Genomic DNA, 24414 nt, shown 5'->3' on the forward strand with positions numbered 1-24414 from the left:
AGAGCTGCAAAAATACATCAATGACAATTTGAACAGTTTATTAAAATCCCTTAACGACGAACTCAAATACATTTCAGAATAAGAAGTTATATAAAACACCTCGAGTATGTTGAGACAATAGTTTGGACATACACCGTAACTGTTTTGAGCTAAAAGGAGTGGGTCTTTATACTTTTGGTCTTTAGACAACTTGGTAGTGTCTGTCAGTACTGATCAGATGAGCCATTAAACTAAGGCATCAGGTTAAAGCACTACAGGATTTACAAGAAGTTACAAAAGGCCTACAGCAGTACATGAACACAACATACTGTGGTAGTACAGACTCCCTCGTAACATTTGCATCAGTCTTTTGAAAGGGCCCAGAAAAAAGGGGGCAACGCTCCCATTCCGAGCAACGGAACAACAGACTGCCGTCTTCCTGTCTGTAGTGACGGCCCCAGGGAGTAGCCACCGTTAACTCATCTCACTCCCACTTCAGTCCCAAAGGCCCTGGACAGGTTTCCCACCGTGGATTGCCAGTGTGTTTGGGGAAGATAGAGAAGACCTGGAGTGATCGGGTTTCTCTTCATTAAAAAAAATGGTGAGATGGTGGTGTGTATTTGTACCGCTTAGAAACTGTGCCTTAGTTGATGCTGTGAGGTCCAGTCTGTGAGTTGAGCTGAGGCTCTGAGAAGGGAGACGGGTTGGAGACGGGACTGTCCAGAACCCGCTCCAGGCTTTGGTCTGGTTGAGGCAGGTTTTCCCTTGAATACGCCGCAAACCACTCCTGGAGAAACAAGAGGAAGAAAACGTCAGGGTCAAGAAATACCAACTTACCGCAGTCATGGTATTCAGGGTGGCTTCTTCAGTTTCTTACCTGCATCTCTTCCTCATACATTTTCATGCTGAGGTCACTCTTTGTCCTAGACCTGCGGCCTAGGTACACCAGAGATGAGTGCTGGACACGTAAAAAAGCAGGAGGGAAGGTTTGTTAGTGTGATTTGAAGAACAGAGTCAAAAGAGTTCAGTGTGCGTGTGTTTGCCTATTCTTACGCCACTCTGGTCCATAGTGTGTAGGACTCCCTGTAGAGAGTTGAGGGAGGACAGTCCAGGGCACGTCTGTTTGTAGAGCTCTAGTGTGGCCAGAGCTTCATCTCGACTCACCTCTACTTCAAACACGATCCCGTTGTCATCTACACACAAAGAAATTAAAATGACAATGCTCTTCCACACAATACTATCTTATTTTCTGTGCAATTAACAGTGCAAATATTCAAAAACTTGCCCGACAGGCTACAGATTCTGCAAATATATACACAGTATTTATACACAGACAAACAGACCCACCCTCGGGGTTCTCCACTGGTTCCCGGTTCTTGCGGCTGTAGTTCATTCGGAACACAAACGCGTCCAGAATGAATGCCACAATGATGGTCATCACCACCTGGAGAGGGCATTGACAAAATATCACACATGCGGCGGATGCATTCACGTCCACAGAAAACAAGACGAGAACAGAGTGTAGACTTTCATGGACATGTGGCAGACGCTCATGCAACCATGCAGGGACCTCACCATGGTAACAATGTAAAAGGTCATGAAGTACAGACGGCTCCAGTGGCTCGTCATAGAGGTTACTCCTTCCTGCGAGGAGAGTGAACAGAGAAGTGGTGAAACAGTGACACCTGATGGTCAATGACAAAACTGCAGAGTGAAGACTGACAGGACGAGCACAGAAATGTGACTTGATCTTACCATGGTGATGTACCAGTTGTTGACCACGGTCAGTTCAAACAGAGTCACTGGAGGAATAAAACACACGCATTAAAAATCTGGAAAACTAACACAACTGGACAGAAAAAGCACAAGCTTTTAGTTTTAATACAGACAAAAATGCGAAGACCAAACGTCAAACTACATTATCCTCATCAGTTTTGTCTGTAGCGTGATATATTTTATACCTCTGAGCCATATAGGAGATGATTATTATAATCCAAAAAATGTTCAAAACAAACTAATGAGCCACACTGTTACACTGGGTGACATATTCTTTCATTACCAAAAATAAGGCAAATGTAGTTAATTTACAAGGCCAACCCTGCTGCCATAAATACTCACTACTGCTCCAAACTATTCAGACTTGTAAATATATATAAATATATGTATTTTGACCTGTTTTGATTTGTTTTTTGTCTTTTCATGGGATCTGTGGAGGGTAACAAAAATGTCCTGGTCCTACACAGGATTATTTACCAAAGCTGCTGAGAATATTGTTGAAGTTATTGAGATAATAGTATCCTTCTTCCAACACTGTTTTGTTGCCATATGTGACGTTTATCTGTCTGTAGGAGTCTGCCACTGTGCTGGTGCTGAGAAAAACAAAGAGAAAGACGGAATGACAAGTAGTTTATGGAGTTGATAGTTTATCCTTTTTATGAAACGAGGTATAGGAGAATGGAGAAAACCAGAGTTAATGTCAATACGTCCCAACTCTGAGATCACAGCATGACTCACTTGCAGCAGTTGGGGTAAACGACATCTGCAAAGAACTCCATTCCCACGATTGCAAAGGAGTAGTAGAAGATGATTAAAGTCAACCCCAGACTTGCCATCCTGGGGAAGAGCTCAAACATGGTGTCCAACACATTACGATACCGCTGCTTTATCTTAAACAACCTGTGAGAGACGACACAAAGTTTTGAACGGAAAAGAAAATAATATAGTGGTGCCTTGTGTAAATTGTCCGCTCTGATCTTAAAAGGTAGAAATGAAAGCCCACCGGAGCAGTTGAAATGGTCTGAGCACAACGATGAAGTAAAATGGCTCCATATCGAACGCAAGAGCAATCAGGCCCAGGAAGGCAAACAGTGTCACCGAGAAGTCAAACCTCGAAAGATGAGCAAAGTAAAGATTATCACCACAAATACAGAAACAGTGTTTGTTTCATGTTCAAATCACTTTGAGCCAAAACAGCCACAACATCAGAACTGAACATTGTTAAATAATGTGGTCACTGAGCAAGAGCTTAGCAAGAATCAGCTTCATCCACAGCACCAAAAACGTTTTTGGGGAGTTTTGGATTTAGCATGAATGAATGTTTTAGTGAAAAAACCCTATTATTACTCACAGATTCCAACCAGAGCTGATATAAGCCATTGGCCCCAAACCTGTTATTTTCAATAACACCTCTACGCCATAAACTAATAGAGGAAGGACAGAGGCAGAGTTAATATAAGTATAAATGCATGTAAACAACTTTATGACCAGTTTTACAGTATGTGGATGCTGTTATGAGTTTCATTGAGGGTTGGAGAACAGAGTCTACTCACTGGTCAGGAAAACAATGTAACTCCAGGGAACTGGGTATCTGGACCAGGAAAATCCACCTGCAGGACAAGAGGAAGGAGAGACATCTGTACTCTGACAATCTTTCCCTCTGTCACACTTGTTCACGGTAGAGGTACTTACTATTCAGTGTGTACGTCTCCACAAGGATCCACACACCATTGATGGCAACCACCGCATCTGCATTCACAAGAAAAGATTAAAAGGTGTATGATGTGAGACTTTGCCTCAGTATCTCTGAGGACAAGCAGGGGGAATGTAAATTGTACACTTACACATGGCATATTGGAAGGCCTTAGACTTCACCAGCAGGTTGATCCCTATTGAAGTAGAGAAAGACTGAAAATAAGGAATTGGGAGAGAGATTTGTTTGAAGAAGAGAAACAGAGAACTTGCCTTTAAAAATTAGGAAGGTGGTGTGCGGAAGATCATCGAACCAATATTCTCCACTTCGCCGTTCCTAAGTAACGCACACACATGCACAGTACTTGTATATTTTTAGAAAAACAGCAAAAATGAAACACATATAACTACACAGTACAGTGGAAGTTTTCTTACCTTCCATTTAAAGCCAGTGACCTCATAGAACTTATAAAAGTCCTGTAGACTGTAGCAGAGCAGACATGAAAATGTAACAAGTGCTTTGAAACGCAGGAGGATCTCAAGAGAGAAAAGTGTGTGTAGGAGGCTTACCTGAGCATTGGAGCCACTGAGGTGTTCAGAGCTTTATATGTGAGGAAGCGGTCTCTTGCAGACATCCGCGGTCTGTAAAAACGCATCAGACCGTCAAACTGTTTCAGCGACACGCCCATCGGCCTCTGAAGAGAAAGCAGCCGCAACGCCACAGCCATGAGTGCTTTATGAAACTGATCAAATAAATAATTTGTACCCAACATACATGACAACACACAGAGAAGTGAGGTCATACCTGCCGGCTAACTAGCAGCTGAAAGGCGTGGTCAATAGCCGAGCGTTTGTGAAGCAAAAGAGATTTAAACTTCATCTTCTCGACATCATTGAACGTATCAAACACGACCGCCAGGAGCTGCCGAGCGACAGAGGAAAGGATGAGCAAACGTGTGACGGGACTTGTTGGGAAACCAAATACAGCACTCAGCCAGTTGCTACTATTTAAACATGGGGCTAGTTGTACCAGGTTCATGACGAAGTAGAGCTCTATGGAGAGGTAAACAATGAAGAAGACACAGGACCAGCGGTTCTTGGAGTACGCCGGCATCATCACATCAGGGAAACTATAACAAAAAAGACGAAACCAGGAGATACAAAATGAAAAATGTGGAATCAGCTGAAACAGCAATCATGCTGGGTTCTGAAAGAAGGAAGCACCTCAAAAAAAACAAACTGAACACAGTACTACGTTTACTGCTGAGCTTACTTTGCTGTGGTCAGCAACACAAACAGACTGACGAGGCTGTTCTCCAGAGTGCTGAAGTACTGCAGAGAGAGGAGGGTTTAATGCAGAAAATCTGACCACAACAGACAAAACCGAAAAAGAGAAGAACCACCCGAGTTTCTAACTTACGCAACTCAAACAATCTAATGTCAGTGCAGAATAAAGGCTCAACGTACCGGGTCAGCTGTGTTTGGGGAGAAGAGGCAGAAACCTGGAGGAGACAAAAGGCAAATCAAACACTAGGAGATGGTTCAACCTTCACTATTAAAGAGGGCAAAAAAGAAGCAACAACATGAATATAAGACACTCTTAAATACAACATACTCTTACCCAAGATAGCAAATATAACCATGAAGAAAAGCAGCAACAGGAGGATGTCCATGAAAGGAGGGAGGGACTGGAAGATCTGACGCAAGTTTCTGATTGAATGAAAGAAAGTGTGTCAGATTCGAGTGCATTCAACACTTTAATCAGTCATAAAATAATGGGGGAAACATTAACGTTTTTAACGGACTCACAAATAAGCAACATTCAAACCAAACGTCTGTGAGCAGTACAGGTCACTTGTGTGTGTGAGAGTTTGTTTAGGTCGTTATGTACCTGCGCACAGCACCACAGTATCTACAGTCCACCAGGAATATGGGCCTGAGAGCCCTGGTCACTCGCACATGAGACGTCTGTCTGATCAGAACCACTATGGCCTCAGCAAACTGCAGCAGCAACACACACGTCTGCACAGGGAGAAGAGACAACGTAAACATCCTACAGCAACAGAAGCTGAATTAGGGCCAATTGGCGAGTATCCATCGTGCACGAGTTACCTTCACCATGGTCCTCTTGTGTCGTATGTAGGTGTGGAAGCCTAACCAGCGCAGTTTCATGCATAGCTCAAACGCCACCATGACCAACGCCAGCAGCTCCAGCGTGGCATGGACCTGCAGAGGCATCCAGGGTTTTTACAGGAAACTGTTTGTACGTTGTTGTGTCTCGTGTGTGTGTGTGTGTGTGTGTGTGTGTGTGTGTGTGTTCACTCACGTAGACATCCAGGCGCAATGAGGGCACAGCGGGAGCTTCGCACAGAGACAGCATCATCAGCAGAAGGCCCGTCAGTAGCTCCATCATGTAGAACAGGTGGTTGTGGGCGAACAGGTACGCCGCCAGTGCCTTTGGGTTTCGAGGGTGGGTGAAGAACTTATCATTGTTCTCTCCTTCCTGTGTACAAAATTCAAAAGACAAATCAATAAGCGAAGAACGCAGCAGGAGATTGTCCGAGTCAAGGGACTTCATAAAATGTCCGTCACATTCAAGTGCCTTGGTATCTGAACCACTATAAGTTCTCCTACATGCTCGGAAAGGGAGGGGCGAGGAGAGTGGTATTCAGTTGGTTGGATTCTGCAACCTCACCACTAGTTTCCACTAAATCCTACACACTGATCCCTTAATTGCTGGAACAGAACCGTTATCACTGTTATTGGTTCAGACTCTGCTTCTCCTGCTACGACAAGTCAATTTTTCTGCTTTCTGAATGGAGGCATGACAAAAACATTTACGAGCACCTGATGTGAAATCTTTCAAATGCAAAAGGCCAAATACACGCCCTCCTTTGCACAATGTCCACATTTATCACTTTAAGTGTCTGGTGAATGTAAAACATTTACTATCTACATCTATTTTTCAATAGAGTTTTAGCCTGGACCTTTTTAAATGCAACACAACAAACTGCCAGATTATGTCTTTGTATTATATTTTATTATAATTGGTAATTATTAACCAAGAAATTCAATATCTCTGTGTCCCTCTCTTGTACTTTGCAGTTCCTTGTATATAGACAGATTTATTACTTCCTGCAGCTGTTCATGGTGTAAATACAGCTCACTTAAAGAGCATGTGGATTGATCATAAACAAAGTAATAAAGTGTTGCAGGTGTAATAGAAACCATTATGTGACCCAGTTGCTCTGTACCTGTAGATAGATCGCCGCCTCTTGGTAGTTCATCTCCCAGCTTTGCCGTAATGACATATTTTGGGCTCTGTAGTTTTGTGGCCCAGGTGTTGAGATCACAGCATTGTTCACGATGTCGTAATTGCCTCCACCTCCATCTGGAAGAAAACACACGAGTGCCAGTGTATTATTAAAACAGCCCTCATTCATGTGGAAAGGTACATCAAACTGGAACAATAAAATTAGTTTGTTTTCACTTCATGTTTATTCTCTGTATATTATTTGTATGAAAAAAGAATATATGACATTACATGTGTGTAACTCAGAGGAGTTTGTGCCTACCAATGCATCCAAGTTCTAACTGTACGGCATAGGAGGAGATCACTACTGGACTCTCGTTATGGGTCTGATCTTCACGGAGCCCAGCTGCCTGCCTGCATACGCACTCCATTGATCAATGTTTGTGTGCGTGCGTGTGTGTGTCTGTGTCAATCACAGAGCACTGGTCTTGTTCCAGCAGCCACACACATCTGGAGATACAGATGGCCGAACATTCCACTTAGGCCAGATGCAAACTCCAGAAACACAGTGAGAGTCCTGATGCAAGTCCTCACAGATCCAGAAGTATCCAGGCCAAGTTGGAGGCCACGTTGGAGGCCAGTCAAGCCAGTCCCTTAGATGAACAGTGAAATGTGACTTGAACACTTGCATGTGGAAGTTGCCCTCCTGCCACAGCAGCAGAGTTTGTACTTTGAACCGACCACTGTCAGTCAGTAAGAAAAGCCCCGTGTTTGCACTGATGTCACATTGCCTATTACGTCTCCTTCCTGCTGCAGACAGGATACAGACACGAGACTGATAAACCACGGGAGGATTTAATCCGGCGCTATAGGGCGAAGCACGACTAGACAGGGAAGACGTCACAATATCTAGCAACAGTGTTAGATATCAGCATGCCATTGTGAGATTAGCTAAACTAAACTAAAGTGAACGTAAGATTTTGTAATAACCTTAATTTACAGATTTAAAATCTCTTATCCATGTGACTTTCTACAGCTGCATATTCTGGTCCTGTGTGAGTCTATCTCAGGGATCCTCCCACACACTGTTCATCACATGTTTCTGCTTCAGACACACAACTCCCTGGAATAAAACTCAGTGGAGACCATATGAGTCTCAGAAATGGAGTCACAGACGTTTCCTGTTCTGCACGATTGCAGCGGACCGAGCTGAAGTGTGAAGATCAAATTCCACTCTGGCGGCAGCCGGGCTGTTATCCTGACAGGAGTACACCGTGTGTCTGCCGTGTGCCATTCCAGCCCCTCATTTGTTTGAGAACAATAACATGTTTGGAGCTCCCACTCAATAACGTGGCAGGGTCAGTTTCACAGAAACACAAACAGACAGAGCAGTCACGACTGTTTCGGCCAGGAAAAATAAAATCCACTTTTGTGGTGATCTGAGGGATCCTGACCACCAGCAAAAAGAACAAGCTCCAGACTTCCGTCCAAGCATGTGAATTGTCGCTGAGGTGATACAAAGCTGCCTTCTCTCCCTCTGCTTCTCTCAGAGTCCAGGTTCAATCTCCCTCTCCCTCCAGAAAGTTCCAGCAGCAATCAGCAAGAGCTCTGTGACACTTCCTCCGTATCCACCACTCCTACGTATCCTGAGAGGGGAGAAAAACCCTCCTCTGCTCTTCCTGTTCACCTCTCAAGCCAGAGAAAATGATCCAGTATGCTCAAACACACAGACACAGTTACACACAGGCCACATATGTTCACACACACACACACACACACACACACACACACACACAATGCACACATACTGCCTAGGAGCAACGGGGAGGGGATGAGGGGGTGCGCAGTCTGCTGATGCAGCAGTTTCTCAGATGGGTCATTTAGTAGCTCATATGTGAGGAATACAAAGGGAGCAGGATTACTATGTTGAGTTGATGCATGGACACACACACGCACGCACACGTGACCTTTGACCCTGGTCTCTTTTCTCCGTTAAAGCGGCGTAGCCTGGATGTGCAGCATCAATGCAGCTGGATGTCAACAACATTGAACGGCTTCAGACTGCACCGGTGCAAACCTGGTGAGTAGATGAGCATTGACACATACATCACAGAATAACACACTGCTGTAATAACGTACAATGTATACAGAAGTACTCCTCTGTTAAAAAAGAAGAAAGACACACCACCACAATACTTCAAATTCAGATAGGACAAACAACGAAATGCATCAGCACCCGGGCAACAGTAACAAGTGTGTGTGAGCCACACTGACAGTTCCCATCTGCGTCAGTGTGACGTGAATCCCTCGTGAAGAAGAAGCCGATCACTGTTCACACAGATGTTCACACAGATGTTCACACTTAGTGTCGGACGGTGTCGGCTCAACTCGGAGGTCATTTTTGGAGACTGTCGTTTGCAGTGATGTTAATGTTGCAATATTTTGTACACACCGCTCATGGCAAAGTAAAATAAATAAAACAAGAGAGCCCCATCAGGACAACACAAACTACCTCGTAACCCGCGGTGGACTGTTGTGTGCGACCGCAGCGTGTCCAGCTAACAGACACCGGGGTGTTGTTCATCTGACGACATGGCGGCGGTGCTCACTTACTCTCGTCGCCCCTCTCGGTGTCCTCGTTGAGCAGGCCGCTGTTTGCCTCGTCCCAGGTCAGGATCAGAGGCACGTCGTCGTCCGACTCCATCCCGCCGCAGAGACCGAGTGAAGCGGGGCCGCTCGCGGCGACGTCAACCTCCAGCTGCCAACGAACACGGTTACTTTTTTTCGCGCGCTGCAAACTGAGACGACGACTCACGACAAGTCGAGCGGTGTCTCCGGCGACACACGCCGCGCGCAGGACCTGGCGCCTCTCAAGCGGTGTGAAGCAGCCGGGGCCCGCCGGTCCCGGGCTCGGTCTCGGAGCCGTCACAGACGACGCCTGTCAGCGAGTCGACCGCTCCTCCGTCAGTCCTGCTAACAGGCTGAGACAGTCCGCCCGCGTCCATCACGGCATCGTCGCCCGCCGCCAGGCGTTCTGCCGTGTCCCGATGACATCCAGTCGACACCCAAAGTACACCGGGTATATGTGGAGATTAATATTTCCACCAGCGACGACACCTGACCCTCACTGACCTCACTACTAAAGCTCTACAGACACCGGGGTCGGTCGCCGCTACATCAACAAACTGTCGCGACACCGAAACGATTCACGGCAGGCCAAGGGCGCCGTTGGCAAATTTTCAAAATAAAAGTCAGTTTCGCTAAGACAACGGTTAAAAAAACATTGTAATTGTAGTCTATTGTGGGGTTTTTAAATTTCATTTAATGAATTCATTCAGTTAATACAAACGCTTATATTATGTGTTAAAAACTATACGCATTATGCGTCAGTGATTTGATATCGCCACTGGCCTTAGTGGTATCTTAGCAACAGAGGAAAAAAATATCAACACTGTCTTCAGCTTGCGGTGAAAAAACACCAATGAACAGGTATGTAGCTTATATCACCCTTTAACACTGCACATTATAAAACTACTCAAGCTAAATTGAAAGCTGTCATACCCAGTAAACAGTAGAGACTGAAAGTAAAATTAAATTAAAATAATAAAAAAAACTAAAATGACTGTTGTCAAATTGAACACACGCTAATGCTTCTCTGGGCCAGTAACTTGAGGCCACAGGTCTGACCACTAATGGACCCCAACAGTGGTAGGATTGCTAAAGGTCCAGTTCAAAAACATATTTTAATTAAAAAAGAATAATAAATAAATAAAATAACTTATATAAATTATATTATTTGTATCCGATTATATTTTTACCTAAATGATATTTGGTCTCCATTATTTTTCATGTTTAAATATTTAACTAGTAGGTGAAACTGTCTGTCGGATCGCTGAAATACTTTTTTCAATGTACATGCATAGCACATCACACTTGATCGACTTGCAAAGTGTCTGTGACTCAGGTTTTAGGGTGATCACAGAGATTTGTAAGAATAGATTGAAATCAGCCTTCCCGTCAAACTCGGCCTGTGTCTTCACTATACACCAGTAAAGTGAAGACACTGGCCGAGTAAAAAAAGGTTGGCGAGCACGCTGTATGTTCATATATAACATACACAAATTTAACAGAATTAGTTTGCTCTTTTCCTCCCATCCAGTATGTCTGCAAACAGGGCACCAGTGCTGGCAATGACAAAGTCGAAGACCCAATCAGAGGATGCTCTAAAGAACCTGTTAGAGAAAAGGCGGCTCTCTGTTGAGGCTCAGCGCATCTCAAGCATAGTGGAAAACTGCATCAGTCAATTAGAGATTGCAGCAACTCTGCCTGCCATCCTCTGCTTAAACAGTGATTCTAGTGTTGTGGACGAGGAGTTGATGAGGGCACTTCGAAAGCATCAACTATCAGAGACAAGACTGGAGAGAGAGACACTAGAATGTATTGAGCAGGAGTCAGAGGGAGAAGATGAAGAAGCAAGGAAGAGAGTAAAGACTCCGCTTGAGAAGGACATCAAGGACTCTGTCAGGGATCTGCTCAGGCTCCTCCGGTCATGTCCGGATGCCATTTCTGGTTTGAGGGAAGAGCAAGGTATGGAAGTAGGCGAGAGTGAGTGTGAACTAATTATGGTGCTTAAGATGTTTCACAGCCATATGGTAGACAAGTTGCAGACCAGTCTGGATGAGGATCTACAGCGGGTCCTCTCCAAGCCGCTGTCTTCACCCCCTGCACAGGATCTGGAGCACATCACTCTACTGAGGGAAGAAGTAGCTACAGCCGAGAAGCAAGTCGATGCAAAGGTCAGGCATGAACTGGATGTTGGAGAAGCCTTGACTTATGAGATTGTAGTCAACTACATGTGTAATTTGCATATATAGATGCCGCAAGAGAATTTAAAAAACAAAGAACATTATCAAATACATTATATTATCTGCTCTCAAAAGTTTCCCTGTCTCACCTGTCCTCTATTTTTGCTTGTATCAAAGATTTCTCGGAAAAAAATGGAGGTCACAAATTTGCAGGAGTCTCTGGAAGAGAACAACAAACAAATAGCGGGTTTGTCACTCGCTCAAAAGTGCCCGCCACAAATATCAAAGAAACAGGCCAGTATGCAGCAGGAAATGGGTCAACTGAACATTCAGCTCAATAATTTGATGCTTGAGAACAGGCGGGCAGAGAGAACACTCCGAAAGGTCAGTTTAGTTTATCGAACATTTCACAGTTAATGATTCGTATTTAAGTTGCAGTAACATATTTAGTTTTCATTAAAATCAATTTCAGCCAATGCTGTTTTTTCTTCCTTGGCAGGAAAATGAAAAAGTGGAGACAGAAATTGAATACCTGCTCCAAAACTTTGACAGTGAAATGGGAAAAAAGCAGGTACAAACTCAGGCACCACAAAGTGTCCAAAGTGTGTATAGTTTTAGTGTGGATTCTAATTCTTGTGCTTGTTGACCTCAGATATTGTAGTTTAACAAAATATCTTAATACAGGATTCATTTACTTGCATTATTAGAGCCTTCAGTCGCATTAGACTTGTGATGGTGTGTGATCTGGTTTGAAAACCACTTGTACAACCCCCTACATTAGTTTATTTATCTAATTGCTTTTGGTAGATTTCTTTCTAGTTTTAGGAAAAAAGCATTAAATGGATTATTCCTTTTAGGATGTTCAATATCTGTGAAATGACCAAGTATAAATGGGCATGTCTATGTTTCAGATTTGGTCAGATTTCTGATCTAACTTATTCTGTCATAATTTTTTCTTTGCTGTCCATCACTATCCATCACCATGTTCCTCTTTTCCATCCTTACAACCCTCAACACCATGTCTCCCACCATCACCTCTGTCAGGCCGACCTGGAGCTGAATCAGATTGAATATGAAAGTGGCGAGGAGGAGTTGCGGAGCCTGGAGAAACGCTTTTCTGTCCTAGAGTCGGAGTACGACCAGATCATGGAGAGGCGTCGGCTGGCAGAGGAGAAGAGACAGACGGAGATGAGGGAGCTGGAGTTGAAGATCAAAGCTGCAATTTTCGCCCAAGCTTGGTGGAGAGGCTACAGTACTCGCAAGGCCCTAAAGAACAGGGGCAAAAGTAAGACAGCCAAGAAAGGCAAAGGCAAGAAGAGATAAACCACTGACTCATCAGATACTGAAACATTTTTTATTGCTTAAAACCAACGAACATTCACACACGTGTGTCTCTGAAAGCTTTGATGCACCAGAAAGAACAATTTGCGCATTCATCATTCATGTTGGAACATGGAGTTTAAAAGGCAAAAGCAAATTTCCAGCACAACTCTACTGAACGTTAAACCGAGATCAGGTCTAATCGGCCAAACTGAGTGAAAGCAAGGGCTCATTCATTGGGTGCACCAGTTGTTGTTTCTGAAATGGCCACAGGGCGACAGTACAGACTCTTTTATTCTAAATTATCAATTACCTACACTTAATTACATTCATTCGGTCGCCCTGCCAACAACAGGAGCCAGGGATTGAACCACCAACGATACATGTTATTTGATGATGCCGATGATGATGATGATGATGATGATACTGAATATACTGTATTTTTCATGTTAAAGCAAGTCCAGTTAAAATGCACCATTCACACTAGACACAGAACAATTTCAGAACTTTCAATCATGCCATGTCAATTACAATGACGAGCTAAATGAAATGTCCCACTGACAAATTACCATGAGGAAAGTAACTAACTATATTTACAACTATAAGTACTTAACTAAAGTGAGTTACTTGTAGCTTACTTCATCATTTCTATTGTATGCTTCTTTGTACTTTCACTCCACTACGTTTCAGTAGGAAATACATTATTTGACAGATTTATTTTTACACAATGGATAATATAATGAGTTTTTAAAACAACACATTAAAACAACCAATGGTTTCCAGCCTTTTTGGCTTGTGATGTTTTACAAAAAGCTGTGTGGTTCGGGGGTTACATTTCAGATGAATATGAGTTGTTAACAGACTTCCCTATAAACGTCTAACATGGTGTCATCCCAAAATATGATTTCTACTCCATTAATCATCTATAATAATAATAATAATAATAATAAATTTCATTTATAGAGCACTTTTCATTGTTAAAAGCAATCTTAAACTGCTAAAACCTTTAAATCTCACAACCCCTCAGATTTATCTGGTGTCCCTGTTTTTAAAACTGTATATGAAGTAGTTAAAACGTGCTCCAGCAGCTACAACAATAACTTGCTGCTTTCACACTGATGATTGAATACTAATCTTATTAACCATCACGACCACTTACTAATCTCATTAAGTTATTGGTAGGTTATTGACATACTTCCCAGCATGTACTATATTTAAGAACAGTGTATCCAGAGAGTGTATCCATATAGGTCTTTATTATAAATTCAATGAAAACAACTCAAAGTATAATTGAAGCAGGTTCCCGCTTCTGAAACAAAAATGTCTGCTGATTTTACAGCCGACCCTGAAACTTTTTCATTACTGACAGAATTAATGCACAGTCATTTCAAAGCAGAGCCAACCAGGAATTCTTGTCAAAATGATTATTCAGTTCAGTTTCAGTTTGCTGCATTTTCCAGTGTCTTCAATTCATTGAAGTTCATTGTCATCATTGTCAGAGTTTTGCATTGGTCAAACAACTGGACAAACTTAAAATTAACTATAAAGTAAAAAAATTTAAAAAATAACAATGCAGATTCAGTAGCCTTTTTTGTAATGCAGGATGGAAATGTATGTTTGAGTTCAATTTGAAATAAAAATTATTCTTTAGAGTCAGTTACGATAAACTTTTTGTTTCACTATGTCGTCATGGTCCTGGATGAACGCCTGGATCTAACAGGGAGACAGGAGAAACGGTTACAGTGGTCATTTCCTGTTGCCATGGCCTGTTCTTCACTATCCCTGTCAGATTACTTACCTTGTCCAGCTGTTTCTCTGTGTCGTTCATATTGACACCTTCTTCTTCTAATTTGCCATCTATTATTTCATATAGGTTGAGAGTCGCCATCTTAATCTGTCCCAGTCGGAGAGTTTTCTTTGCAGCAGTTTCCAGAATGTGGTTCCACTTCCTTTCCTGTGTGAAGACAGAGATGCCTGAATTTCATTCAGAGGACGGTAGTCCAAGCTTTAAAGCAACATTTGATTGGGTCAGACATGCTCTGACATTGACTCAGGATTATGTGTGGTACCCAGACTAGAGCTTCAGAGTGCGTCTCCTCCAGCTTGGTCTGGAACTGGGACAGTCGGTTGTTCTTCTGCAGCTGCATCAAGTCGTGCTGGTCCTCCAGCACTGACAGTGCTTTTCTCTGCTGGTCAACCTGCTCCTGTGCCTCTCTCTCCCTCTGACAGAGCTGGTCTCTCAAGTGGAGCTGACTCTCCAAATTATCTGCAAGCGACTCTGCATCTTTGAACTGTGACACACACACACACACACACACACACGTTCACATTAAAGTTGTAGCCCCCGAATTTTACTTCATCTTCTCCTCAAAACATGTCAGGGTTCTCCAGAGTGTTTTTTATGGCACAGTTGGGCCACCTCACCTGAAAAAAAGGACCAGTCGTGCCAACACCACACGTTTTACTGCACCCTTCAGAAATACAACGTCCAACTGTAGCTGTTTCACACAGTGTGGTTACTGTTAAAGTTGATGGACATTTTAATGCTCTCAAAGCAGCAAAGGGATGAGTTATGTGTAATGGTTTGGGAACTATAACTTATGAGTTGACTTGTTAGGTGTTTAGCAAATGCACAAACATCTTTTAGCAAATGGATCACATGTTTTCTCTGCCAGGTGAAAATCCTCACACGAGCCTACCTTAGTCATTTTCACCATCTGCTCCATGATGTCCCGGTACACAGTGCGTCTCTGCACCTGACGGTCCAGCTCGTGTTTCCTCTCCATCAGTTCTGTCTGCTCCTCCACTATCTTCTCTATCTGCTCTTCCATTTGAAGCACCTCTTTGCTCGTCCTCTCCGCTTTCTCAACCGTTTTGGCGGCATCTTCCTCCTTCTCCGAAAGAGATGGACGTGTTTCAGTTAGTTCGGCTGTTGTCGTCTGATACATGCAGGAGTCATGAGTGAAATACGGTTCTCTGCTATATACCTTGAGAAACATATCAAAGCTTAGGTGTAACTCCTGGGCTTTCTGGTTGTCCTTCTGCAACTTATCTGTGTGATCTTTCAAACTCTCCAACTCCTACAAAAAAAACACACACAAGACAACATTTTATTTATGAATATTTTAAATACAAACTTAAACGCATGTCTTCAGTGACCTTCATTCCTGTGTCATCTTTGAATACCAGAAGGACATTGGAGACATTTCTGTTGTCTTAGGTTCTTTATTGCAAAATTTTAAATTGATTTTACACCAAAAACAGTCCTTTGAGTGATCAAAAATAAAACTTTGAGCCAGTTCTTCACCCGTTCACGCTCCTGTATGACAGCTTTGAGCTGCTCGTCCTCCCCACGTTTCTTCAGCAGATCGCAGATCGCAACGCTCTTGTCATGTTCTCCTGTCATCACAGGGCTGCACCCCGCAGGCCACCTCCTGTCCACACACACACACACACACACACACACACACATAGCCAAAGACACACAGAGACACAGACACAAACACACACACACACACACACACACACACACACACACACACATAGCCAAAGACACACAGAGACACAGACACAAACACACACACACACACACACACACACACACATAGCCAAAGACACACAGAGACACAGACACAAACACACACACACACACACACTCACACAGACACACACACACACACACACTCACACACACACTCACACACACACACTCACACAAACACACACAGACAGACACACACACACAGACAGACACAAACACGCACACACACACGCACACACACACACACAGACACTCACACACATAGACAGACACACACACACACACACACGAGTAGACAGCTGTTAACATCGATCGCTCACACTGATCGTGGTCGGTCGTCTTCACTCTCAGACTCACCGAGGACGCTGCTGCTCACCGATGACGAGTTTGGAGAAACTCATTACTCCTCGAATGTTTTGTGAAGGTTTTTTAAGGAAGATTTCACGATCGCACGATCATTAAGTTTTAAACTCTTCCTCCTCTTGCGTTGATTCAAGTTTGTTTTCAAACATTCCTCGAGCATGCGCCACCCCAGCGTTCCTCTCCGTCGTTTCCATGGTAACGCAAACCAGGGACCTTTAAAGGAACAATCACGTAAAAAAAAAAGCAACGACCACAAAAATACACAGAAAACTTGTATTTAATCTGTGAGAATCTACGAGAACGATTGGATGATTTAATCTATTAGTTATAGAATAGAACCTTGTATAACTGCAAAGATTACACATCCAATCAGTTAGTTAGTCAATTATCTCTTACCAATTGAAATTTCAAAAACATGATCTTTGTAATCATCACATCTATATCTTATGTATTCAATCTTTTAAACTATATAAATCCAAACTTTAAGTGATATTGGATTGTTGCTTAGAACGAAAAACCTGCTTTGTCCTCTTTGGTTCTATAGGATGGACATTTTCCAAAGGATCTCATCATATATAAGCGACTGTGGTGGTGAATCCTCCTCAGATTTAGATTCCTTCAAGACTTCTTCAAGACTCCTTTGGGATGTTGGGGATTTCTCATCCTTTCCTTCGGATTGTACCTCAGATGTGATGACCTCGAATTTGGCATGCTGGAGTATATGCATCTAGATAAATAGCCCGAACTCCGAAACTGCTTCCGCCTCTCTATTTCATCTGCACGCTCACCTGAGCACAACTTTAGTTTCCTGATCTGACTCCCCCGAGCGATTGTTGCCACACACACTTTCAAACATATATGATTAAAAAAGACAACTAAGTTTCAGACATCTGATTGACAGGAGAGATGTGTGTTATTTTTCCACTTTAAGCAGATAAGTCACACCTAATATCACACCTTTCCACTGCTGACTGCTGGAGAGTGCATGGTTACACACTGAGTTCATCACACCGGACTGACAGACACGGGCACACGTAATGACACTCGGCAGTAAACACGTCAGAAGCAAGATCACTTGTGTGAAATTGTTGAGGCTACATCATATCAAAAGACGAAGGCCTAATCTATTAGAGGCTGACAGGTTGTTTACATACAGAAACGTGTGGAAATAAAGCCTCACTGACCTGACAGTGGGTGATGCTATACAGCACAAACGTTAGAATTATTGCCAGAATGGACATGAGGGAGGCGGAATGGTTACATAGACTATAAAAGTCCTAAAGACACACGGTTATTGAGAACTGATCTTGGGAACTGGGGTTCAAAGTTCATTCTTGGAAACCGCAGTTCACCTCAGTGATCATGACGAAAGCACCAGAGCAACTACGTAGAGAAGAACGTGCTACATGTTATCTTAACTGTTGTTCCGTGGTCAAAACCAAGAAAAATGTATCCAAATCCATGTTAACCTGGTGAAGAGCAGGAGACGTGATCGACAGCTGCAAAACAGGCACTACAATTGACTTTGTGGTGAGATGGTTCTCTCAACGGATCTTTAGAAGTTTGATGATTGTTTAAAAAAGACAGAAGCTAGAATGATGAATATTACCAGTCTGCCAGGACACTCATGACTAAAATATCTTCAAAGACTTGTCATCCCCTTTGAGAAAGTATAAGACGTGTGCAAGATTGATTGAATGGTAATTTGACATGTTCAGACTGGGAGAGTACAGTGGCACATGGGGACAGAGGACGGTGGCATTAGCACTTAATGGAAATGCTGTGTGCTGTTATTTTTGCATAACAATTGCCAAGGTGTGGTGAAGATGGTGATGCTGACTGGGACAGAAGCAAAACCAGAAAAATGCATCTGATGTAAATGTGTTTCACACCCACACACACACGCACACACACACACACACACACACACACGCACACACACACACACAGAGGGCATGACCAAAAGGCAGTGAAGGGGAAAAACAACAACACAGATAGCTGCAGGCAGAGATGCTGCTGTATTCATTTTCGATGAATGAAGGGCTTGCTGCACATACACACACAGTACTTTATTAATACTAATGGAATCATGCTATTATAATAAAAGCGTGTTGTGTCAGGTGATGGGCCAAGTGTGAGGCTGTGGAAATGGAGACATCACACCCGTGTAAACACCCGCAGACCTTTTAACAGCCGAGGAGGACACGGAGAAGAGGACAGGCCAGAATCTGTGATGGCAGACACAGAGCCCATGAGAACAATAAAGAAATACTAGTAGCATTGTTCATTTATATTTTAAAAAATACTTTTGTATTAACAACAACAACAACAATAATAATAACAATAATGTTACTCATTATCGCCTCAAAAATTGTTAAGTAACAAATCAACAACAACAACAAAGAGAGAAGCAAGGTTTGATTTCCTGATTTGTCTTCCCGTGTCTCAGTTTGCTCCTTCATTGTACCTTTTTAATTGTTGGATTTTTTTTTAGTTTGTCTGCTTGCCCCAAGACTGTAAAGGTTCCTTCACACCCAATGCGACGCAAATTAATCAGGCGTGTAGATTACATACAAAGTCAATGCAAAGGTGCGACTAGAGACGCGAATAACGACTCATTTGAACTCCAGTGTTGACGCATTAGCCAATTAGCGTTGAGATCCTCCCTACGTCACTGTCGTCAGACGTTGTATCAGAGATGGAGACTTTAAAACTATTGTCGCTGTGTGTGTGCACCCGACGCTTTTTGATACAAGCTGCTTCTTGTGTCATGACCGAGCGAAGAAGGAGAGGGAGTCGGACACTGTAGCCCCAGTTAGCACAACTGCTCTGTGTGTGTGTGTGTGTGTGTGTGTGTGTGTAAAAAGTCAAAGCTATAACCAGCATTAGCCTTTCACTGCAGCTTACACACACACACAGTTGAGTGGACAGGTGACAAACATTTAGACATCCATAATTAAAGGTCAACAGTGTGGTGCAAACAGATATTGAGAGGAAGTCTGTGTTTATGCTAATGGCTTGTCAGACAGAGAGGCCAGCGACTCTCTGACACCATCTATTAATAATGAGACACGATCACAGGAGTGCACTTGCTACGAACCAAACAATGCTGCTTGTGGCAAACAATGGGACCCGACAGCGGGCGTGACTGAGTGCTGTGAAATTGGGCCACGTGTGCATGCAGTGTTTCGGAGGGAGCGGGGTGTATGAATGGATTTGTTTGTTTATTGATGTTTGTGTTTGTCTCACAGCAGTGGTCTTGTCCGGCCTGTTTGCAAACATGCTTGTACACAAGCGGGGACAAGCGCGCAGCAGGATGCGGGCAAACCGAGACGCAGGGGGAGAGAGGGGGAAGCCTGTCGCGAGGTGCCGAGGCACACGAGGCCTCTACAAGAAGGTAAAGTAAAAAATACAGTTTGTGATACAGTTGGTGTTTATATAAACAACGGTGAGTGTGCTGCTTACATTTATTTTACAGACTTAAAAAATATTTGACTTGCTGGGACATCTATTCATCCAATCGAATGAGACTGTATCTCAAGCTGTGGTCAGGACTGTTTAACGGATCGCAAAATGAATTACCAAATAGATCTCATAAACAGTTGTTTTTTTTCTGATTCCTTCAAAGTTTTTACTTTTATTTCTTGTGAAATACAAAACACTACAAAACACCAGAAAACAACTGATTTTCTTTGCGGTCTGCTCCATATTTTTCAGACGAAGGTACAGTAGGCTACAAATAACCAGGACTCGCAGGACTCTCTTAAAAATCTTGGCTGTGGTCCTGGCACATGCACAATGGTGACCTGACAACGTTCCTTTATTCTAAAATGGGCAACCGTGAGGGGCCGCAGCCAGACTACACAGTGAGCAAACAAGCAGAGCGGCAAAGTGAAGTCCTGCTGGTAGTGATATCATTATGCTGTGTGTCCTGTCTGGACAAGGGGACCAGAGTGAGGTCAGAGGGTATGGGGTGTAATCTCTGGATTCAATGGGTTTGTGTGCGTGTGTGCTTATGTACGTGTATTTCTGTGTTGCTGGTTGTGTGTCTTTGTGTCAGAGAGAAAGTGTGTGTGTGTGTGTGTGTGTGTGTGTGTGTGTGTGTGTGTGTGTGTGTATGTGTGTGTGTGTGTGTGTGTGTGTGTGTGCATGCTTGTGTAAGTGTCTTTCTGTTTTGATGGTTGTGTGTCTTTGTCTCAGAGAGAAAGTGTGTGTGTGTGTGTGTGTGTGTGTGTGTGTGTGTGTGTGTGTGTGTGTGTGTGTGTGTGTGTGTGTGTGTGTGTGTGTGTGTGTGTGTGTGTGTGTGGGGAGGATTAGCGTGCCTCTCCAGTCCTCTGGCTGTAATCAGACGGGACATTGGCTCCATGACGGCCCACAGCCCCCACCACCACCCACTGCGGCAGCGCCTCTATCCCTTTCACCCTGTCATGTGTGTTTGGCTGCTGGTCTTGGGACCTTGGCTGTATGTTAAGAGTTAAAACAATTATTCTTGCTCACATCACAGTGTCCTTTAAAAAAAAAAAAAAAAACGTAGCTTCCACTGGAGAGAGCGACAGAGAATAGGGGGGAGACAAAAGATCTTCATCGTGCACCTGATCCTAGGATGTGACTCCTGTTCAGCACAGTACCCAAAATATTATTCAACATGGTGTTTGCAGGTTCTTGCAGTGGAATCTATTATTCTCCACAACAGTGAGAGTCCAGCATGAGAGGCGGTGATATGGCGGCCCCATCGGGGTGACGGTTTGAGGGTCGTCAGATAAACAACCATCACTGATCAGGTTAGTCTGAGCCCTCTGACCCTGGACTGGCCTGTCTGCTGTTAGTTTGACCCTTAACCTCTCCCTTTGTCTATCAGATGCAACACACAGGACGACCCGAACGCACCCACCCACAGTTACCCACACACTTACATGGCCTCTTATCCTTGACAGATCTTACGCTCATATTAAGATGTACTTCAGTGATTTCAGGGCTGTATCAGCCATAAACTCTCATTTAAGGGGAAATTAGCTTGGGTCTGAGTCTTGTTACTATACTGTGCTTAACAGCATTAGACCATTCTTGTGGCTTTTAAATAACAGCGAGGATGGATAGTACCATTCAAATAAACCTCCACCAGCCTACTTTGTTGCACCACATGTAATGGCCGAGCATTCATTGTTTTATGTAATAGTACTGCCATTGTGCTGTCCTCTTAGTGCCATTCGGTGCTCTCTGATTCTAATTACAGATACTTATGGTTTTGTATATCAAGCTGTGCTGACAAACATGGTTTAATGCATCAACCATTTCCTTTAACAATGATGTCCTCTCAAGTTTTGAATCCTGCTTGGTGTGATGAAGCGCAAAAAAAATGACAAACACTTACCTGAACAGTCTTTGGTAAGATGTTGGAGCCTCTGAAAAAAAACAATATGAAATTGGACCTACAGGCTAAAACACATTTTTTTTTCAGTTTTTATATGTATGCCCAAACATTGAATTTGTTGTTTTACTAGTGCCACGCTAGTTGGTAAAGAAGAAGCCGTCGCCTTTTACTCCCACAGAGACGGAGCACCATCAGACCCATAGAGACAAACCATAATCAACTTTACCAATTACACTCCATCTCCGACCACTTATTGCACACAGAATGGCATCAGTAATGCTGGACATCACACAAGTGCCTCTCAGAGTTCTGCGAGAGACTCCAAATACACATTTATAAATTCAATAGTTCAGACTCTAATGAAATAAGCTTGAAATAATTATTTCACGTCTTTAAAAAAGCTTGATTTGCAAGAGAGATCGCTCTGTAAATCTGCTGCTTTCCTACAGCGGGAACGTGAGCAGTCCTCAGATACCCTCCCTGCATGGTTTTGGAGCTGAACTAAAATGTAGGTCAAATGAATGACATTTTCAAATGTCAGTCTTTTCTTTCTATTAACATGTGACGTCTTGACTGTGCACGTGACCCCAAAAAAGGGGGGGAAATGTGTATGTGGTCGTTTGTGCTCTGTGCCTGTTAGAGACCATCACAGACAGCTACGTTTGGATGAAGATGAAAAAAGAGAACATGCAGAGGGGGGGCCGAGGATTTCGGTTTGTGTGAGTAAGTCAGGGTGGAGGGGGGGTGTCAGGGAGATAACGATAAGCACTACTTAGGCTCTTTGATCACAAAGGTTCATCCATCTACTGTCCAACCAGTGTGTCTGAGAAAGTCCTCAGATGGATTACACACACACACACACACACACACACACACACACACACACACACACACACACACACACACACACACACACACACACACACACACACACACACACACACACACACACACACAGTGTTTAATATTACTTTACCACTTTACCCAAAGCTTTATTCTCCCAGCCATACACGGGTCATCACAGAGCCCTTTTACTGTACAAGCAACCGTGAAGCGATGCAATCCGTCTTCAGAGCTGGAGGCCCCTGAGATCTTACCCCCACCCCTGCTCCCCTGCTCCCCTGCTCCCCCTCTCCCCGCCCTGGCCTGAATTCTACTGGAGACGAGGGGTTAAGGAGGAACAGACCCTCTGAAGAGCTGCCTGCTTAACCTCTGACCTCATGGTGTATGAGAGAGGGAGAGAGAGAGAGTGTCAGAGAAAGGAAGGAGAAAACAGGAGGTAGTCTGACACCTTCTAACAGACGTATAACTATGTAATTAAATGTAAATACACTGGATTAGCAGTTCAGTGATTTAACGCTCTTTGCGAATAAATCCTTGTGTTGTATCTATCCGTCTGCTCTTTCATAATCCTGCTCCGGCTGTTGTAAACTCTGAGCAGGTGTAAGGTGCAAGAGGTTAGCTTTGCTGTGAGAGACACAGTAAGATGACATGCCAGGAAAGAGAGGAAGAAGGGCAGTTAGTAGGGCAAACTCAAGGGAGAAAGGGAGGACCACCAACACCCCCCCCCCCCACACCTTCTTTGTCCTCCATCCCAGCAGACCCCTCCCCTCTGTAGGCAGCAGGTTGACAGTGAAGGGGCTCAGCTGGTGAAGCCTGAAGATGGCAAACAACCTGTCAGAGATAAGAGCAGGCGGACAAGGTATGCACAGCACCCACACCAATTTTTTTTTTTTGTGGAGGGGGGGGGGGGGGGGGGGGGGGGGTCGTCGCTGCTAAGTGGAACAGTTCGAGAAACCTTATACTTGATAAGACAGTGAAGTACACACTGTTAAACTTTAAACAATACCTTCAACATTGTTGAACGAGATTGCTGGACACTTTTGGGACGCACACAATGTTGAAGGTTGGTGTTGTTATCAGGTCCTTCATATTCATACATGCAGTGAAACTGATAAACTGCACAGCACTTCAAAGAGTTTCCACTCCCACGAAGCTGACTGTGCTTTAAATAACTCACCAGAAATGTCCATCCTTTGTCTCTGCTGTGTTTCTTGTCAAAAAAACTCCAAAGAAGACAGCAACCAATTGACTTACAAAACATTCTCTAAATAGTATTCAATTTCTGTATATAAATCTGTCTTTATTTCCATAGAACAGAAATTCTTTTCGTTTGTTTATCACAATTATTCATCACCATTTGGAGAGTGAGGGTGAAAACAGAAGCAGACCTTCGAAGAGAAACAAATATCTCTGAACAATACCATCTTGTTTTACAAGTTAACAACAAAGCAATCTTTTCAAATCTAGAGTA

General features: G+C 43.5%; 3 protein-coding genes across 6 annotated transcripts; 1 reads left to right on the forward strand and 2 right to left on the reverse strand.

Annotated features, from left to right (window-relative positions):
- Nucleotides 1–21: 21 nt before the first annotated feature.
- Nucleotides 22–9872, reverse strand: tpcn1 (two pore segment channel 1). 2 transcript variants are annotated; one of them, XM_035639038.2, is made up of 26 exons: nucleotides 9314–9872; nucleotides 6702–6838; nucleotides 5774–5950; nucleotides 5560–5673; nucleotides 5339–5469; nucleotides 5069–5157; nucleotides 4915–4949; nucleotides 4721–4779; nucleotides 4478–4577; nucleotides 4253–4369; nucleotides 4018–4142; nucleotides 3883–3931; nucleotides 3721–3784; nucleotides 3600–3644; nucleotides 3448–3504; nucleotides 3309–3365; nucleotides 3107–3179; nucleotides 2759–2866; nucleotides 2494–2655; nucleotides 2233–2348; nucleotides 1735–1781; nucleotides 1555–1623; nucleotides 1327–1423; nucleotides 1033–1172; nucleotides 857–937; nucleotides 22–766 (listed from the first exon to the last, which is right to left on the reverse strand). In XM_035639038.2, the coding sequence occupies exons 1-26, from the start codon at nucleotides 9402–9404 to the stop codon at nucleotides 623–625; spliced, it is 2484 nt and encodes an 827-aa protein (XP_035494931.2). In that variant the 5' UTR covers nucleotides 9405–9872; the 3' UTR covers nucleotides 22–622. The 2 variants fall into 2 exon arrangements, with proteins under 2 accessions (XP_035494931.2, XP_035494930.2); XM_035639037.2 differs by lacking the exon at nucleotides 9314–9872 and adding an exon at nucleotides 7023–8472.
- Nucleotides 8570–14492, forward strand: iqcd (IQ motif containing D). 2 transcript variants are annotated; one of them, XM_035639042.2, is made up of 5 exons: nucleotides 8570–8780; nucleotides 10860–11496; nucleotides 11683–11889; nucleotides 12005–12076; nucleotides 12550–14492. In XM_035639042.2, exons 1-5 carry the CDS (start codon nucleotides 8725–8727, stop codon nucleotides 12826–12828), a joined length of 1251 nt encoding a protein of 416 aa, XP_035494935.1. In that variant the 5' UTR covers nucleotides 8570–8724; the 3' UTR covers nucleotides 12829–14492. The 2 variants fall into 2 exon arrangements, with proteins under 2 accessions (XP_035494935.1, XP_035494936.1); XM_035639043.2 differs by lacking the exon at nucleotides 8570–8780 and adding an exon at nucleotides 9909–10189.
- On the reverse strand, nucleotides 12844–16916 carry cfap73 (cilia and flagella associated protein 73). 2 transcript variants are annotated; one of them, XM_035639046.2, is made up of 7 exons: nucleotides 16724–16916; nucleotides 16133–16259; nucleotides 15813–15905; nucleotides 15525–15716; nucleotides 14895–15116; nucleotides 14624–14779; nucleotides 12844–14538 (listed from the first exon to the last, which is right to left on the reverse strand). In XM_035639046.2, the coding sequence occupies exons 1-7, from the start codon at nucleotides 16765–16767 to the stop codon at nucleotides 14479–14481; spliced, it is 894 nt and encodes a 297-aa protein (XP_035494939.2). In that variant the 5' UTR covers nucleotides 16768–16916; the 3' UTR covers nucleotides 12844–14478. The 2 variants fall into 2 exon arrangements, with proteins under 2 accessions (XP_035494939.2, XP_035494938.2); XM_035639045.2 differs by having other exon boundaries at nucleotides 15525–15719.
- Nucleotides 16917–24414: the final 7498 nt, after the last annotated feature.

This window comes from Scophthalmus maximus, chromosome 19 (genome assembly GCF_022379125.1).
Source record: "Scophthalmus maximus strain ysfricsl-2021 chromosome 19, ASM2237912v1, whole genome shotgun sequence".
In the NCBI taxonomy this organism is placed as follows: domain Eukaryota; kingdom Metazoa; phylum Chordata; class Actinopteri; order Pleuronectiformes; family Scophthalmidae; genus Scophthalmus; species Scophthalmus maximus.

Excerpts from the sequence above, each read along its gene's own strand:
- tpcn1 (XM_035639037.2), bottom strand. The coding sequence starts at position 7,131 with ATGGAGTGCGTATGCAGGCAGGCAGCTGGGCTCCGTGAAGATCAGACC. Across the intron at positions 938-1,032 it reads ACACTATGGACCAGAGTGGC|CACTCATCTCTGGTGTACCT; the intron begins GTAAGAATAGGC and ends TTACGTGTCCAG. Across the intron at positions 767-856 it reads TGTATGAGGAAGAGATGCAG|GAGTGGTTTGCGGCGTATTC; the intron begins GTAAGAAACTGA and ends TTGTTTCTCCAG.
- iqcd (XM_035639042.2), top strand. The coding sequence starts at position 8,725 with ATGCAGCTGGATGTCAACAACATTGAACGGCTTCAGACTGCACCGGTG. Across the intron at positions 11,497-11,682 it reads AGAAGCAAGTCGATGCAAAG|ATTTCTCGGAAAAAAATGGA; the intron begins GTCAGGCATGAA and ends CTTGTATCAAAG. Across the intron at positions 11,890-12,004 it reads CAGAGAGAACACTCCGAAAG|GAAAATGAAAAAGTGGAGAC; the intron begins GTCAGTTTAGTT and ends CTTCCTTGGCAG.
- cfap73 (XM_035639045.2), bottom strand. The coding sequence starts at position 16,767 with ATGAGTTTCTCCAAACTCGTCATCGGTGAGCAGCAGCGTCCTCG. Across the intron at positions 14,780-14,894 it reads ACTCTGAAGCTCTAGTCTGG|GAAAGGAAGTGGAACCACAT; the intron begins GTACCACACATA and ends GTCTTCACACAG. Across the intron at positions 14,539-14,623 it reads CAGAGAAACAGCTGGACAAG|ATCCAGGCGTTCATCCAGGA; the intron begins GTAAGTAATCTG and ends TCTCCCTGTTAG.